At 45.3% G+C, this 14,891-nt stretch overlaps 1 protein-coding gene across 1 annotated transcript in view; it reads left to right on the forward strand.

The window, feature by feature from the left end:
- LOC126210341 (esterase FE4-like) overlaps window positions 1–14,891 on the forward strand; it is a 167,858-nt gene that overhangs the window by 39,297 nt on the left and 113,670 nt on the right. Inside the window, exon 4 of the mRNA XM_049939557.1 lies at window positions 2,261–2,446. Within this exon, the coding sequence (XP_049795514.1) occupies window positions 2,261–2,446 (186 nt within the window). The remainder of the gene's footprint in view (window positions 1–2,260; window positions 2,447–14,891) is intronic.

The raw sequence follows: 14,891 nt of genomic DNA on the forward strand, positions 1-14,891 counted from the left end.
TGGAATCCGGCTCTGTCTCTCATCAAAAAACAGAAGGACAGAATTAATGCTACCTCACCTGTTGATTAATAGTAAAGATCGATATTTCTGATGTTGGTTATCTTTGGTTATGTTGACACTTGTTCTGTGTGTGCTGTCTTCCTTGTCTATGAACCGAGGTATTAAATTTGCTTGCGCACTTTTTCTTCCTTGCATTTGTGCCTTGAGAATGGCAGGGTGTGCTCCTGTCTAAATATCGGCGGTGTTCGACGACGTCACCCGGCAGCAAACCCGTAAGTTATTTGAATCTGAACATTGAACAAGCAGTAAAGGAGGCAAAAGAAAAATTTGGATTAGGAATTAAATTATGAGAACAAGAAGTAAAAACTATGAGGATTCACGACGGTGTAATTCTGTCAGGGATAGAAAGGACATGGAAGAGCAGTTGAACAGTAGGTAGAGCCTCTTGAAATGAGCATGTAAAACGAACTTCAACAAAAGTAAAACAAGGAAAATGGATTGTAGTCGAATTAAATGAGGTGATACTGAGGGAATTATATTAGGAGACGAGACACTTAAAGAAGTGGATGAGTTTTGTCATTTAGCCAGCAAAATAACTGATGATGGCCGATATGGAGAGGATGTAGATTTACAATGCCAAGAAAAGCGTTTCGGAAAAGAAGATATTTGTTGACATTAGTTATTAATTTAAGTGTTAGGAAGTCTTCTCACGAAGTATTTGTATGGAATGTAATTATGTATAGAAGTGGAACATGGACGATAAACAGTTTAGACAAGAAGAGAATAGAAGCTTTTGAAATGTGGTGCTACAGAAGAATGCTGAAAATTAGGTGAATAGATCACCTAACTAATGAGGAGGTATTGAATATAATTTGGGAGGAAAGAAATTTGTGGCACAACCTGACTAGAAGAATGGATTGGTTGATGGTTGATAGGACACATTCTTAGACATCAAGGGATCACCAATATAGTATTGGAAGGTAGTCTGGCGGAGGGTGGGGGGGGGGGGACTGTAGAAGAGTAGAAGAGGACCAAGAGATGAATACAGTAAGCACATTCAGAAGGATGTAAGTCGCAGTAGTTATATAAGGATGAAGAGGCCCGCACAGGCCATTGTAGTATGTAGAGCTGCATCAAACCTGTCTACTGACTGAACTCCACAACAACAAGATATACACACATCAGACATGTATTACAGGCCTCTGAGAGTGCCTTGTAAAGAAAATGAAGCTAAACATGCGAGAACAAAAAACAAACAACGTTTTATTTAGTTGCGTAGACAGACCACATCTCCAAGAAGGTAACATTAGTAATTCCAAATTCAGTATGTCGCTAGCCAGATTGAAAATCGCAGTGACTACGGCGAATGAGGTTTTTTGGGGGTTGCAGTTTTTGTCTAAAAGACGCTTATTGTAATCACAAGTGCCGGCCGCGGTGGTCTAGCGGTTCTAGGCGCTCAGTCCGGAACCGCTCGACTGCTACGGTCGCAGGTTCGACTCCTGCCTCGGGCATGGATGTGTGTGATGTCCTTAGGTTAGTTAGGTTTAAGTTGTTCTAGGGGACTAATGACCACAGATGTTAAGTCCCATTGTGCTCAGAGCCATTTGAACCATTTTTTGTAGTAGCAAGTATTAATAGATATTTAATGAATATTAACTAACCACATCCTAGATCCTATTAAAATGAACCATTCATCACACTGTTTTAGAAGATCGTAACGTAGGAATTGGGTGGGTACTAGGCACAGAATCACAACTTTTACTGCTCCCTATTGTTTCTCTATGGGAGTTCCGATCCTCCAACCGAATACTTTCCAATTGCCTTTAATTAAATTTGTAAGCGCTAACAATCACCGAAAAGTGGCAAGAAGGGTGGAAGCTTACACTGAGTATTCTGAGCATCAGACACAGGTAGCTACTATTTATCTGTACATGCTCACTTGCCATATTGAGGGGCAGTGTAATTTGGGAGTGCTTTGTGGTGACTGAATCTGTTTCCTCAGAGCAGCCTCAGACCTCTACACTGTTAGTGAGCCTTGATCGCGAGATACAGCTGTGTTGTGTACCTTAGATGAATATATGTGCTAGTTCCTCATTACAGTACTGCAATACAATAAGAAGATAAATGAAATTAAACATAGCGTGCTACCACACCCACACTCTTCTTTCATCATGTTTAAAACAGTGGCTGTGGCGTTAGTAGCTGTACCGGTATACGAGGTTGTAAACAGCTGTGGTGATTTCTGTGTGTGGCGCTGCAGGCTTCCTGAACGCAGGGGACCGCGTGGTGCCGGGGAACATGGGCTTCAAGGACCAGGTGATGGCTCTGCGCTGGGTCAAGGACAACATCGCCAGCTTCGGCGGGGACCCCGACAACGTCACCATCTTCGGCGGCAGCGCAGGGGCGTGGTCCTGCCATGCCCTCGTCCTGTCTCCATTGGCCAAGGGTACGTACGTAACTACACTTCATAAAAAAACAGAACACCTTGAACGACTAGAGATAGGACGCTCTTATTCACCAGACATGTACATTAGTATCTTCTGCAGAAATGATTAGCATTTAAACCACGTTGGACCGCGGGTACAAGGTCAAAAACGATATTGTGGCGCGATACCACCTATTGTTAAAACTCTTGTTGTCGCTATAAACCGAATGGATCAGTATGACTTGAGCAGACATGCAGGTTGCTTCCCAGACGTATGCACGAACCGTACCGTCAAATCAGTGAGTTTGAAAGAGGGTGTATTATTGGTGTGAGAGAATGGGATGCATCCATCTGGCAAACTCCTGCTCGTGTGGTACGAAGTGTTTCGGCAGTGCAGCGGGTGTGTGCACAGTTGGGAAGGGGAAGGAGGGGTGGGTAGCTGTAGAACAAGACGAGATTGTTCAGGTCGCACCACCAAAACCGCCACCCCCAAATCCCCTTCCCCAGCCACTCCGAGAATAGCGACACATCATCCGAATGGCTTTGCAGGACATATCTCCGTCCTCCTCGGCTCTGGCGCAACAATTGAACAGGGGTGATAGTCCGTCGCCGTTTATTACTGCATGGGTTAAGTGCGCATCGTCCAATTCTCCAACTATGTTTGACGAATGTGCAGAAATCCGCTATATGGCAATGGCGTACGGATCGACGTCACTGGGGACAGGAATGGCATCAGAGAGTGTTTCAAAATGATTGCCGTATTTTGGTTCCTCGCAGACAGAGGGAGCGGAATAACAATGACTGCATTCGCACAACGCATACTGCACCAGATGTAGGGCTTGTGGTGTGGGGTCCTATTGGGTACAATCACAAATGACAAGTGGTGCTTGTCAAGGGCACTGTAACCAGTTTGACCTACGTGAATGAGACCCTGCGACCTGTGGCCACATCCTTTCTGCACAACACCCCAGACGCACGTTTTCAGCAAGGCAATGCACGACCACATGTTGCTGCAGGAACACGTGCCTCTTTGGTGTCACAGGATGTCCTGGCCCGCCATATCACCAGACCTGTCGCCAATCGAAAATGTGTGGGACATGCTGAAGTGACGGGTGCAGCACTGTGACCCTATGCCAACTACTGCAGATGAACTTTGGATGACTATACAAAAGGACGCCATTCGCGCCTTATACGCTCTCGATGCCAACACGCATGGAACATCGTGAATGCAGTGTGGATGGCAATACAAAAGGACGCCATTCGCGCCTTATGCACATTGATGCCAACATGCATGGAACAAGGTAACAGGGGTCATGGCGGACACTGTGCCTATCAGGCAACAGTCGAGTGCTGAGCCGAGGTGACAAATGCTAATCAGTTCTGCGGAATATACTAATGTGCACGTTCTGTGAACATGAACATCCTATCTCCAGTGGTTCAAGGTGGTCTGTCACCACATTTCGAGACGTGTCCTGCTCAAAATGGCTCTGAGCACTATGGGACTTAACAGCTATGGTCATCAGTCCCCTAGAACTTAGCACTACTTAAACCTAACTAACCGAAGGACAGCACACAACACCCAGCCATCACGAGGCAGAGAAAATCCCTGACCCCGCCGGGAATCGAACCCAGGAACCCGGGCGTGGGAAGCGAGAACGCTACCGCACGACCACGAGATGCGGGTATTACCATATTTTATTCTATTGAATAAAGAACACTGCTCGATGAAAGATTATTTAAGGGAACACAACACAGCATTCCTGAACTTCGTCAGAAGAAGAGATCTTAAGTTCACCGGACAAAACACACTCATCCTCATAAATTAAGAATAATTGCAGAATGTGGTGCTACACAAAGTGGCACTACACAAGGCACTACACAAAACTGGCGCTAGTAGCATAGGCACATAGGGAACATATACGACACCGATCTGTAAGTCCACAGTATTGGTGAGAAGTTGAGAAAACCGTCCCGAAACACATGTGCTACAAAACGCCACTGTTTCCTGCGCATGTGCCCCAACATCAATATCAGATACGATCACCATGCACACGTACACAGTCTGGATCAGGTGGTCGAGCAGCTGCTGGGGTACAACCTCCCACTCTTGCACCAGTGCCTGTCGGAGCCCCTGAAGTGTCGTAGGGGGTTTGAAGACGTACAGCGATATATCGACCAAGAGCATCCCAGACAGAAGGTACTCCCCCACGATGGCAGCTCGGTGGGGCCGTGCGTTATCATCCACCAGGAGGAAGGTGGGACCCACTGCACCCCTGAAAAGGTGGACATACTGGTGCAAAATGGCGTCCCGATACACCTGACCTGTTACAGTTCCTCTGTCAAAGACATGCAGGGGTGTACGTGCACCAATCATAATCCCACCCCACACAATCAAACCACGACCTCCATACAGGTCCCTTTCAAGGACATTAAGGGGTTGGTATCTGGTTACTGGTTCACGCCATATGAACACCCGGCTTGAATCACAGTTTAGACTATACCTGGACTCGTCCACGAACATAACCTTGGATCACTGTTCCAATGACCATGTACTGTGTTCTTCACAACAGGCTTTACGGGCTCTCCTATGACCAGAGGTCAGTGGAATGCACCTTGCAGGTCTCTGGGCGAATTAAGCATACCATTTCAGTCGTCTGTAGACTGTGTGTCTGGAGACAACTGTTCCAGCGCCTTGACACGTTTCTTGTCTGCTGGAATCGTTGCCATTGTCTTGAGATCACACTCTGTGGCAAACGGAGGGCCCATGCTACGACCTGCTGTGTATGACCAGCCTCCAGCTACCTTAGTATTCTATGCCTCAAAACGTCATCAATATGTGTTCTTTGAGCCATTTTCAACACACAGTCACCATTAGCACATCTGAAAACGTCTGCACACTTACCCGCTGCATCATACTCTGACATGCACCAACACACCTCTACGTATATGGACTGCTGCCAGCGCCACCGTGCGACAACCGCAGGTCAAATGCAGCGCATGGTAATACCCCGAGGTGATTTAAACCCGCAAACCGCCCACAAGGACGTTGTTTCACCATATATCAGCATTATCCTTAATTTATAAGCATGAGTGTATTACTCTGTCCCTTAGGACGGCACTCTGGTAACTGTGGGTGGTGTAGGATTGGCAGTGATCATGTTGCCATCTAGTGCCGGCATAAGTGATGACAGTACAGTGGTGTGCATGTACCAGTCGGTTGCCTGCAATCGGCTCAGTACGGTGGTCGAACGTGGGGGTGTGACAGGATAGAGGAAAGGGTGAATCGTGTTTTCGCGTTCCCATGATCACACTGTGAATGACATTTCCCGATTTGTTAATGTATCAACGTAACATGTTGTGAAAACCTAATCGGCCAGGAAGAATGTCACCGCATGTGTGTGACAATCAGTTTCCAACCTCACAGGAACTGCTACTGCCGGTGAATTCCAGTCCACTTCTACACTTCCATCTACATATACATAGATACTCCGCAGGCCATCGTACGGTGCGTGAAGGAGGGTACCTTTTTCCTCTATTAGTCATTCCCTCCCCTATTCCATTCGCAAATAGAGCGAGGGGAAACAACTGTCTGTATGCCTCCGGATCAGCCCTAATTTCTCGTATCTTATCTTCGCGGTCCTTACGCACAATGTACATTGGCGGCAGTAGAATAATGCGACTATTAGCTTCAGACGCCCGTTCTCAAAATTTACTCAATAGTGAAAGGAACGTTGCTTCCCTTCCAGGGATTCCCATTTGAATTCCTGAAGCATCTCCGTAACATTTACGTGTTGGTCGAACCCATTGGTAACAAATTTGGCACCCCGCCTCTGAATTGCTTCGATGTCTTCCTTCAGTCCGACCTGGTACGGATTCAAAACACTCGAGCAGTACTTAAAAACAGGTCGCAGCAGTGGCCTACATGCAATCTCCTTCACGTATGAACCACACTTTCCTACAATTCGCCTACCCTACCACAATACTCACACGCTCGTTCCACCTCATATCGCCTTGCAACGTCACGCCCAGATATTTAAACAACTTGACTGTGTCAGGCAGGACACGCTTAACAAAGAACACGAACATTCCTACCCATCCTCATTAGCTTATATTAATCCACGTTTAGAGCTAGCTGTAATTCATCACACCAACTACAAAGTTTGTCAATGTCGGCTCGTATCTTCCTACCGTCACTCAACTTCGTCAACTTACCGTTCACCACAGCATCATCAGCAGACAACCGCAGACTGCAGCCATTCCTGTCCGCCAACTCATTTATGTATATGGAGAACAACAGTGGTCTTGTCACAGTTCCCTGCGGCACTCCTGACGATTTATCTCTCTCACTATCGAGGACATCATACTGAGTTCTGTTATTTAAGAAGTCTGCGAGCTACTCACATATCTGTATGCTCGTACCTTCGTTAACAGCCTGCAATGGGGCAGCGTGTGAAAATCTTTCTGGAAATCTAGAAATATGGAATCTGCCTGTTGCCCCTCATTCATGGTTCGCAGTACATCATGTCAGAAAAGGGCAAGCTGTGTTTCGCAACAGCAGTGCTTTCTACAACCGTGATTATTCGTTGAGATAAGCTTCTCAGTCTCAAGAAAGTTTATTGAAATGCCTGGGCTAGCAGAAGAGAGCGGATTAGGTTGTAGAAAGGGGCCAAAATAAGTTGCTGTCAGCTTCATTCAACGTACAAACTTTATTCATCAACACACAATATTACAACAAGGATGCAAAGCACGCAAAACTTTAATCGAGCTGCTTTGATTAACATTAGATCGGTTGAAGGTCACACGCTACATCCAAGACACAAGGCCTAAGCAAGAAATTGAAATCCAAGTTTCTTCTGGAGGTATCACCGAAGAATATTTTCTAAATCTTCAATCTAAACAGGGTGAAGGCCTTAGCAAATTAATTTTAATGTAACTTGCCTGGAGGCTGCATACTTTTTTTTTTTTTTGGTCATCAGTCAACTGACTGGTTTGATGCGGCCCGCCACGAATTCCTTTCCTGTGCCAACCTCTTCATCTCAGAGTAGCACTTTCAACCTACGTCCTCAATTATTTGCTTGACGTATTCCAATCTCTGTCTTCCTCTACAGTTTTTGCCCTCTACAGCTCCCTCTAGTACCATGGAAGTCATTCCCTCATGTCTTAGCAGATGTCCTATCATCCTGTCCCTTCTCCTATCAGTGTTTTCCACATATTCCTTTCCGATTCTGCGTAGAACCTCCTCATTCCTTACCTTATCAGTCCAATTAATTTTCAACATTCGTCTATAGCACCACATCTCAAATGCTTCGATTCTCTTCTGTTCCGGTTTTCCCACAGTCCTTGTTTCACTACCATACAATGCTGTACTCCAGACGTACATCCTCAGAAATTTCTTCCTCAAATTAAGGCCGGTATTTGATATTAGTAGACTTCTCTTGGCCAGGAATGCCTTTTTTGCCATAGCGAGTCTGCTTTTGATGTCCTCCTTGCTCCGTCCGTCATTGGTCTAGGTAGCAGAATTCCTTAACTTCATTGACTTCGTGACCATCAATCCTGATGTTAAATTTCTCGCTGTTCTCATTTCTACTACTTCTCATTACCTTCGTCTTTCTCCGATTTACTCTCAAACCATACTGTGTACTCATTAGACTGTTCATTCCGTTCAGCAGATCATTTAATTCTTCTTCACTTTCACTCAGGATAGCAATGTCATCAGCGAATCGTATCATTGATATCCTTTCACCTTGTATTTTAATTCCACTCCTGAACCTTTCTTTTATTTCCATCATCGCTTCCTCGATGTACAGATTGAAGAGTAGGGGCGAACGGTTACAGCCTTGTCTTACACCCTTCTTAATACGAGCACTTCGTTCTTGATCGTTCACTCTTATTATTCCCTCTTGGTTGTTGTACATATTGTATATGACCCGTCTCTCCCTATAGCTTACCCCTACTTTTTTCAGAATCTCGAACAGCTTGTACCATTTTATATTGTCGAACGCTTTTTCCAGGTCGACAAATCCTATGAAAGTGTCTTTATTTTTCTTTAGCCTTGCTTCCATTATTAGCCGTAACGTCAGAATTGCCTCTCTCGTCCCTTTACTTTTCCTAAAGCCAAACTGATCGTCACCTAGCGCATTCTCAATTTTCTTCTGTATATTATTCTTGTAAGCAGCTTCGATGCATGAGCTGTTAAGCTGATTGTGCGATAATTCTCGCACTTGTCAGCTCTTGCCGTCTTCGGAATTGTGTGGATGATGCTTTTCCGAAAGTCAGATGGTATGTCGCCAGACTCATGTATTCTACACACTAACGTGAATAGTCGTTTTGTTGCCACTTCCCCCAATGATTTTAGAAATTGTGATGGAATGTTATCTATCCCTTCTGCCTTATTTGACCGTAAGTCCTCCAAAGCTCTTTTAAATTCCGATTCTAATACTGGATCCCCTATCTCTTCTAAATCGACTCCTGTTTCTTCTTCTATCACATCAGACAAATCTTCACCCTCATATTGGCTTTCAATGTATTCTTTCCACTTATCTGCTCTCTCCTCTGCATTTAACAGTGGAATTCCCGTTGCACTCTTAATGTTACCACCGTTGCTTTTAATGTCACCAAAGGTTGTTTTGACTTTCCTGTATGCTGAGTCTGTCCTTCCGACAATCGTATCTTTTTCGATGTCTTCACATTTTTCCTGCAGCCATTTCGTCTTAGCTTCCCTGCACTTCCTGTTTATTTCATTTGTCAGCGACTTGTACTTCTGTATTCCTGATCGTCCCGGAACATGTTTGTACTTCCTCCTTTCATCAATCAACTGAAGTATTTCTTCTGTTACCCATGGTTTCTTCGCAGCTACCTTCTTTGTACCTATGTTTTCCTTCCCAACTTCTGTGAAGGCCCTTTTTAGAGATGTACATTCCTCTTCAACTGTACTGCCTACTGCGCTATTCGTTATTGCTGTATCTATAGGGTTAGAGAACTTCAGACGTATCTCGTGATTCCTTAGTACTTCCGTATCCCACTTCTTTGCGTATTGATTCTTCCTAATGTCTTGAACTTCTGCCTACTCTTCATCACTACTATATTGTGATCTGAGTCTATATCTGCTCCTGGGTACGCGTTACAATCCAGTATGTGATTTCGGAATCTCTGTCTGACCATGATGTAATCTAATTGAAATCTTTCCGTATCTCTCGGCCTTTTCCAAGTATACCTCCTCCTCTTGTGATTCTTGAACAGGGTATTCGCTATTACGAGCTGAAACTTGTTACAGAACTCAATTAGTCTTTCTCCTCTAAGCTGCATATTAAGTAATAAGAAAAGTTACGATGAAAAGGCAGAATGCCTTATCTTAAAAGAAAAGCATAACAATCTTATGCCTTAAGGGCAAGACAAAAACGTTAATTCAAGAGACATTAAACTCGGCTGAAGGCCGCGCATCAACCAAATAACTAATACACAAACAGGGTATTTACTATGTAACACACAGGTAACGGCGCTCAGAAGTTTCCAAGGGTTGGCCTGGGATTGTAACACTAACGGCCATTTACGTGAGACAGGCAGCCTGTCCAACGACTTCTTAATCTGAAGGCAACCCAACCGACAGACAGCCGACCGACTAATGAAGAAGATCAGTTCTGCTCCATGCAACCAGCAAAACGATCACAAGATTTTAATACAAAGACACACAGAATATTGGCACCCACAACGACCAACCTAAGCTGTCGAACTACACGCCGTGCTGGACAGCAACAACACGATGAGGAAAACACACTGCGTACAATTACGTCAACGACCAGGGCAGGTAACCGGAACGTCAACGGCCACAAGGCAGAAAATACCACTGGCCAACTTCAATAACAGGGAATAAATTAAGTTAAACTCCACAGGAAGACGGCTGGACTCTTAGCCGACTTGAAAACACACACATTCTTGTACGAATGCAGAGTCTCGCGGCGATAACATTGAATAAAATTTTCTCGGGTTTGCAACCGCGTCAATTGGTTAAAACTACACGAGCTTTCGGCCAAGCATTCCTTGGCCATTGTCAAGTGTTATGACTGCCAGTAGACTGTTGGTGCGCCCTTATATACGCTAGCTGCCGGTTGTGACGTCACTGGTGCCCGTGACATTGCCATATATGGGCATGTTTTGAGTCGGCGTTCGGTGTCCCCTCTTCAACTGCCATTTCTGGCCACCTTGTGAGTGTGGCCAGAAGTGCATCAGACAAACAGTGCGCACTGTGTGAGAGGTATTATCGCCTACGCTGTCCAGAGAAATCTGCGTTAGCTGAGCATGCGTTAGAAAACGGTCACCACATAAAATTTGGCGATACCTCTGTCGTGGCTCGCACTAACGGCTTCTGGGACAGTTTAATAAAGGAAGCTATTGAAATAAAAATTACCACAAACACCCGGAAAAAGACGGTGGCTTACAGCTCAGCGCTGCGTGGGATCCAGCGATCGCGCGGTTGAAGAGGGCACATCGAACGCCGACTCAAAACTTGCCCATATATGGCAATGTCACGGGCACCAGTGACGTCACAGCCGGCAGCTAGCGTATATAAGGGCGCACCGACAGCCCACTGGCACTCATAACACTTGACAATGGCCAAGGAGTGCTTGGCCGAAAGCTCGTGTAGTTTTAACCAATTGACGCGGTTGGAAACCCGAGAACATTTTATTCACACACGTTGTTGCTCGTGGGAATGTCCCAAAAGCGACAACCAGGATCAAACGAAGAAATGTAAACAGCTGAGGCTTGGTAATAGGTTAAATAAGGACTGAACTTTCATGTCCAAGATCGGTGGGCGACGAACTTCGTAGCACTCGCAAACAGCACCTCACATTCCAACTGCGCGTGCACACCACCAGCGGCTCTGGCCCGACTCCGCGCGGTGGGGGATTTCTTGCTGCTCCTCGCCAACTGACCGACTGCCCAGTCCCGGAAGCGATGAAAGGACCAAATATACATCGGCCGATGAGACGACCAACCGAACGACCAACCAACGGTCGTTCTGCTCCAATGTCGCTCCGTCGGACAGTTCATGTGTGTCGTCAGCGGTCGGCGAGCACTGACTGTCGGCGCCTCACCGGCGCTCCGTCCCAGACTTCACTGCTGCTGCGTCCCGACTGCACTGCTGATCCGTCTCCAACTCACTGCCGGACACACGTTGTTGTTGTCGTGGTCTTCAATCCTGAGACTGGTTTGATGCAGCTCTCCATGCTACTCTATCCTGTGCAAGCTTCTTCATCTCCCAGTACTTACTGCAACCTACATCCTTCTGAATCTGCTCAGTGAATTCCTCTCTTGACTCCCTCTACGATTTTTATCCTCCACGCTGCCCTCCAATGCTAAATCTGTGATCCCCTGATGCCTCAGAACAAGTCCTACCAACCGGTTCCTCCTTCTTGTCAAGTTGTGCCACAAACTCCTCTTCTCCCCAATTCTATTCAATACCTCCTCATCAGTTATGTGATCTACCCATCTAATCATCAGCATTCTTCTGTAGCACCACATTTCGAAAGCTTCTATTCTCTTCTTGTCCAAACTATGTTTCACTTCCATACATAGCTACACTCCATACAAATACTTTCAGAAACGACTTCCTGACACTTAAATCTATACTCGATGTTAACAAATCTCTCTTCTTCAGAAACGCTTTCCTTGCCATTGCCCGTCTGCATTTTATATCCTCTCTACTTCGACCATCATCAGTTATTTTGCTCCCCAAATAGCAAAACTCCTTTTCCTAATCTAATTCCCGCAGCGTCACCCGACTTAATTTGACTACATTCCACTATCCTCGTTTTGCTTTTGTTGATGTTGATCTTATATCCTCCTTTCAAGACACGGTCCATTCCGTTCAACTGCTCTTCCAAGTCCTTTGCTGTCTGTGACAAAATTACAATGTAATCGGCGAACCTCAAAGTTTTTATTTCTTCTCCATGGATTTTCATGCCTTCTCCGAATTTTTCGTTTGGTTCCTTTACTGCTTGCTCAATATACAGATTGAATAACATCGGGGATAGGCTACTATCCTGTCTCACTCCCTTCCCAACCACTGCTTCCCTTTCGTGCCCCTCGACTCTTATAACTGCCATCTGCTTTCCAGTCAACATTGTCAAAAGTTTTCTCTAAGTCTATAAATGCTAGAAACGTAGGTTTGCCTTTCCTTAATCTTTCTTCTAAGATAAGTCGTAAGGTCAGTATTGCCTCACGAGTTCCAACAGTTCTACGGAATCCAAACTGTTCTTCCCCGAGGTCGGCTTCTACTAGTTTTTCCATTCGTCTGTAAAGAATTCGCGTTAGTATTTTGCAGCTGTGTCTTATTAAACTGACTGTTCGGTAATTTTCACATCTGTCAACACCTGCTTTCTTTGGGGTTGGAATTATTATATTCTTCTTGAAGTCTGATGATATTTCGCCTGTCTCATATATCCTGCTCACCAGATGTTAGAGTTTTGTCAGGACTGGCTCTCCCAAGGCCGTCAGTAGTTCTAATAGAATTTTGTCTACTCCCGGGGCCTTGTTTCGACTCAGGTCTTTCAGTGCTCTATCAAACTCTACACGCAGTATCGTATCTCCCATTTCATCTTCATCTACATCCTCTTCCATTCCCATAATATTGTCCTCAAATACATCGCCCTTGTATAGACCCTCTATATACTCCTTCCACCTTTCTGCTTTCCCTTCTTTGCTTAGAACTGGTTTTCCATCTGAGCTCTTGATATTCATACAAGTGGCTCCCTTTTCTCGTGCGCGGCTCATTCATTACAATCGAACTGAAAATATGTTCAGGGATTCTGCAGCCACCTGTAGTTAGGAGTTTTGGTCTGTAATTTTGCGGGTCCGTTCTTTTACCCTTCTATATACAGGAGTCACCTGCGCTATTTTCTAGTCGTTGGAACTTCGTACCGGGCGAGAGATTCATGTTACATGCAAACTAGGTAATGGGCCACTGCCGCAGAGCACTCTTTCTAAAACCGAATGGGGATTCCATCCGGACCTTGCGATTTATTTGCTTTCAACTTTCAGCTGCTTCTCCACTCCAGCGATGCTTATTGATATGTCGTCCATACGGGAGTCTGTCCGATGGTCAAATAACGGTACTTTTGTACGATCTCCTGTGTGAACGATTTCTTTGGAAGAGAAATTTAAAACTTCGGCTTTAGTTTTGCTATCTTCAACTGCCAGACCAGATTGGACAACAAGGGACTGAATGGAAGGCTTAGTCCCGCTCAGCGATTTTATATACGACCAGAATTTTCTCGCGTTCTTGTTTGCTAAGGTATGGCGGTGGTAATTGTTGTAAGCCTATGCTTCACGCTTAGATCTTTTCACAGACGCACGAAGCTGTACTAACCTCCGCTTGTCGTTATTTGTGTTATTTGAACCAATTTCCGAGTGAACACCGCAAAATGAACTGCATGAAAGGAACATCTGGAGTGAGGCGCACCGCCAAAGACAATTGCTAAGAGGGGCACGTGAAGCTAGAGCGTCTTCAAGAGAACACAAAACATTGAAAAAGGACTGGAAGGATGTAGTCTGGGCCGACGAGAAGAGATTTTGTCCCTTTTTAAATGCTTCAAGTGACAGACTACAGTGATGGGCCAATCAGACATTTCACTGGCGCTGTGTGGAGGATTTAGTTCAGGGTAGAGGTGATTTTGTAATGTTTTGGTTTTTTTTCTTACCACGCTTGGGTCCACCCACTCCGGCTACTGTGCACATGGTCCAGAACGTTTATTTGAACATTATCGGTAACCAAATGTCGCCCTTTCTTCTACGTATCTACGATATGCTGTGAAAACTTCCACCTTCAGGATGACATCAGCTGCGTTCACACAGCTCCACGGATACGTTCCTGGTCTGACGAACATACAGGCATCCTTACATCACGCGATTTGAATCCAATTAAAAGTGTCTGGGCCTAATTGAAACAGTGGGTGAAACGTAGCAAACAACGTTCCCCAATTTGGTGGTTCTACGGAATCTAATCATAAATGAATAACTTCCTGTACTTGAAACTGATCTGAAGAAATATGTTGTCTGTCATCCTCTCCAAATTGAGGCCACTATCAAAGCTAGAAGCGGTGTAACTCGCTATCAGCGTGATGTCTCCTGAGGGTTACTCATCTTACAAGGGGAGACCACGACGTTGGGATAACGGATTTACTTCAGACTTTGTGCACATTCGTAGGCCATTAAAAGAACATAATGTGCGAGCAGTAAGGTGCACTACTCTGGTAATTCCGAAAAACTATCAAGAGAAGCTTTACGCGTCTATTATGTAACTGATATATCCGTTCGCCGGCCGGTATGTTCGAGCGGTTGTAGGCGCTTCAGTCTGGAACTGCGCTGCTGCTATGGTCGCAGGTTCGAATCCTGCCTCGGGCATGGATGTTTGTTATGTCCTTAAGTTAGTTAGGTTTAAGTAGTTCTAAGTTCTAGGGGACTGATGACC

Source organism: Schistocerca nitens, chromosome 10 (assembly GCF_023898315.1).
Source record: "Schistocerca nitens isolate TAMUIC-IGC-003100 chromosome 10, iqSchNite1.1, whole genome shotgun sequence".
Classification (NCBI taxonomy): Eukaryota; Metazoa; Arthropoda; class Insecta; order Orthoptera; family Acrididae; genus Schistocerca; species Schistocerca nitens.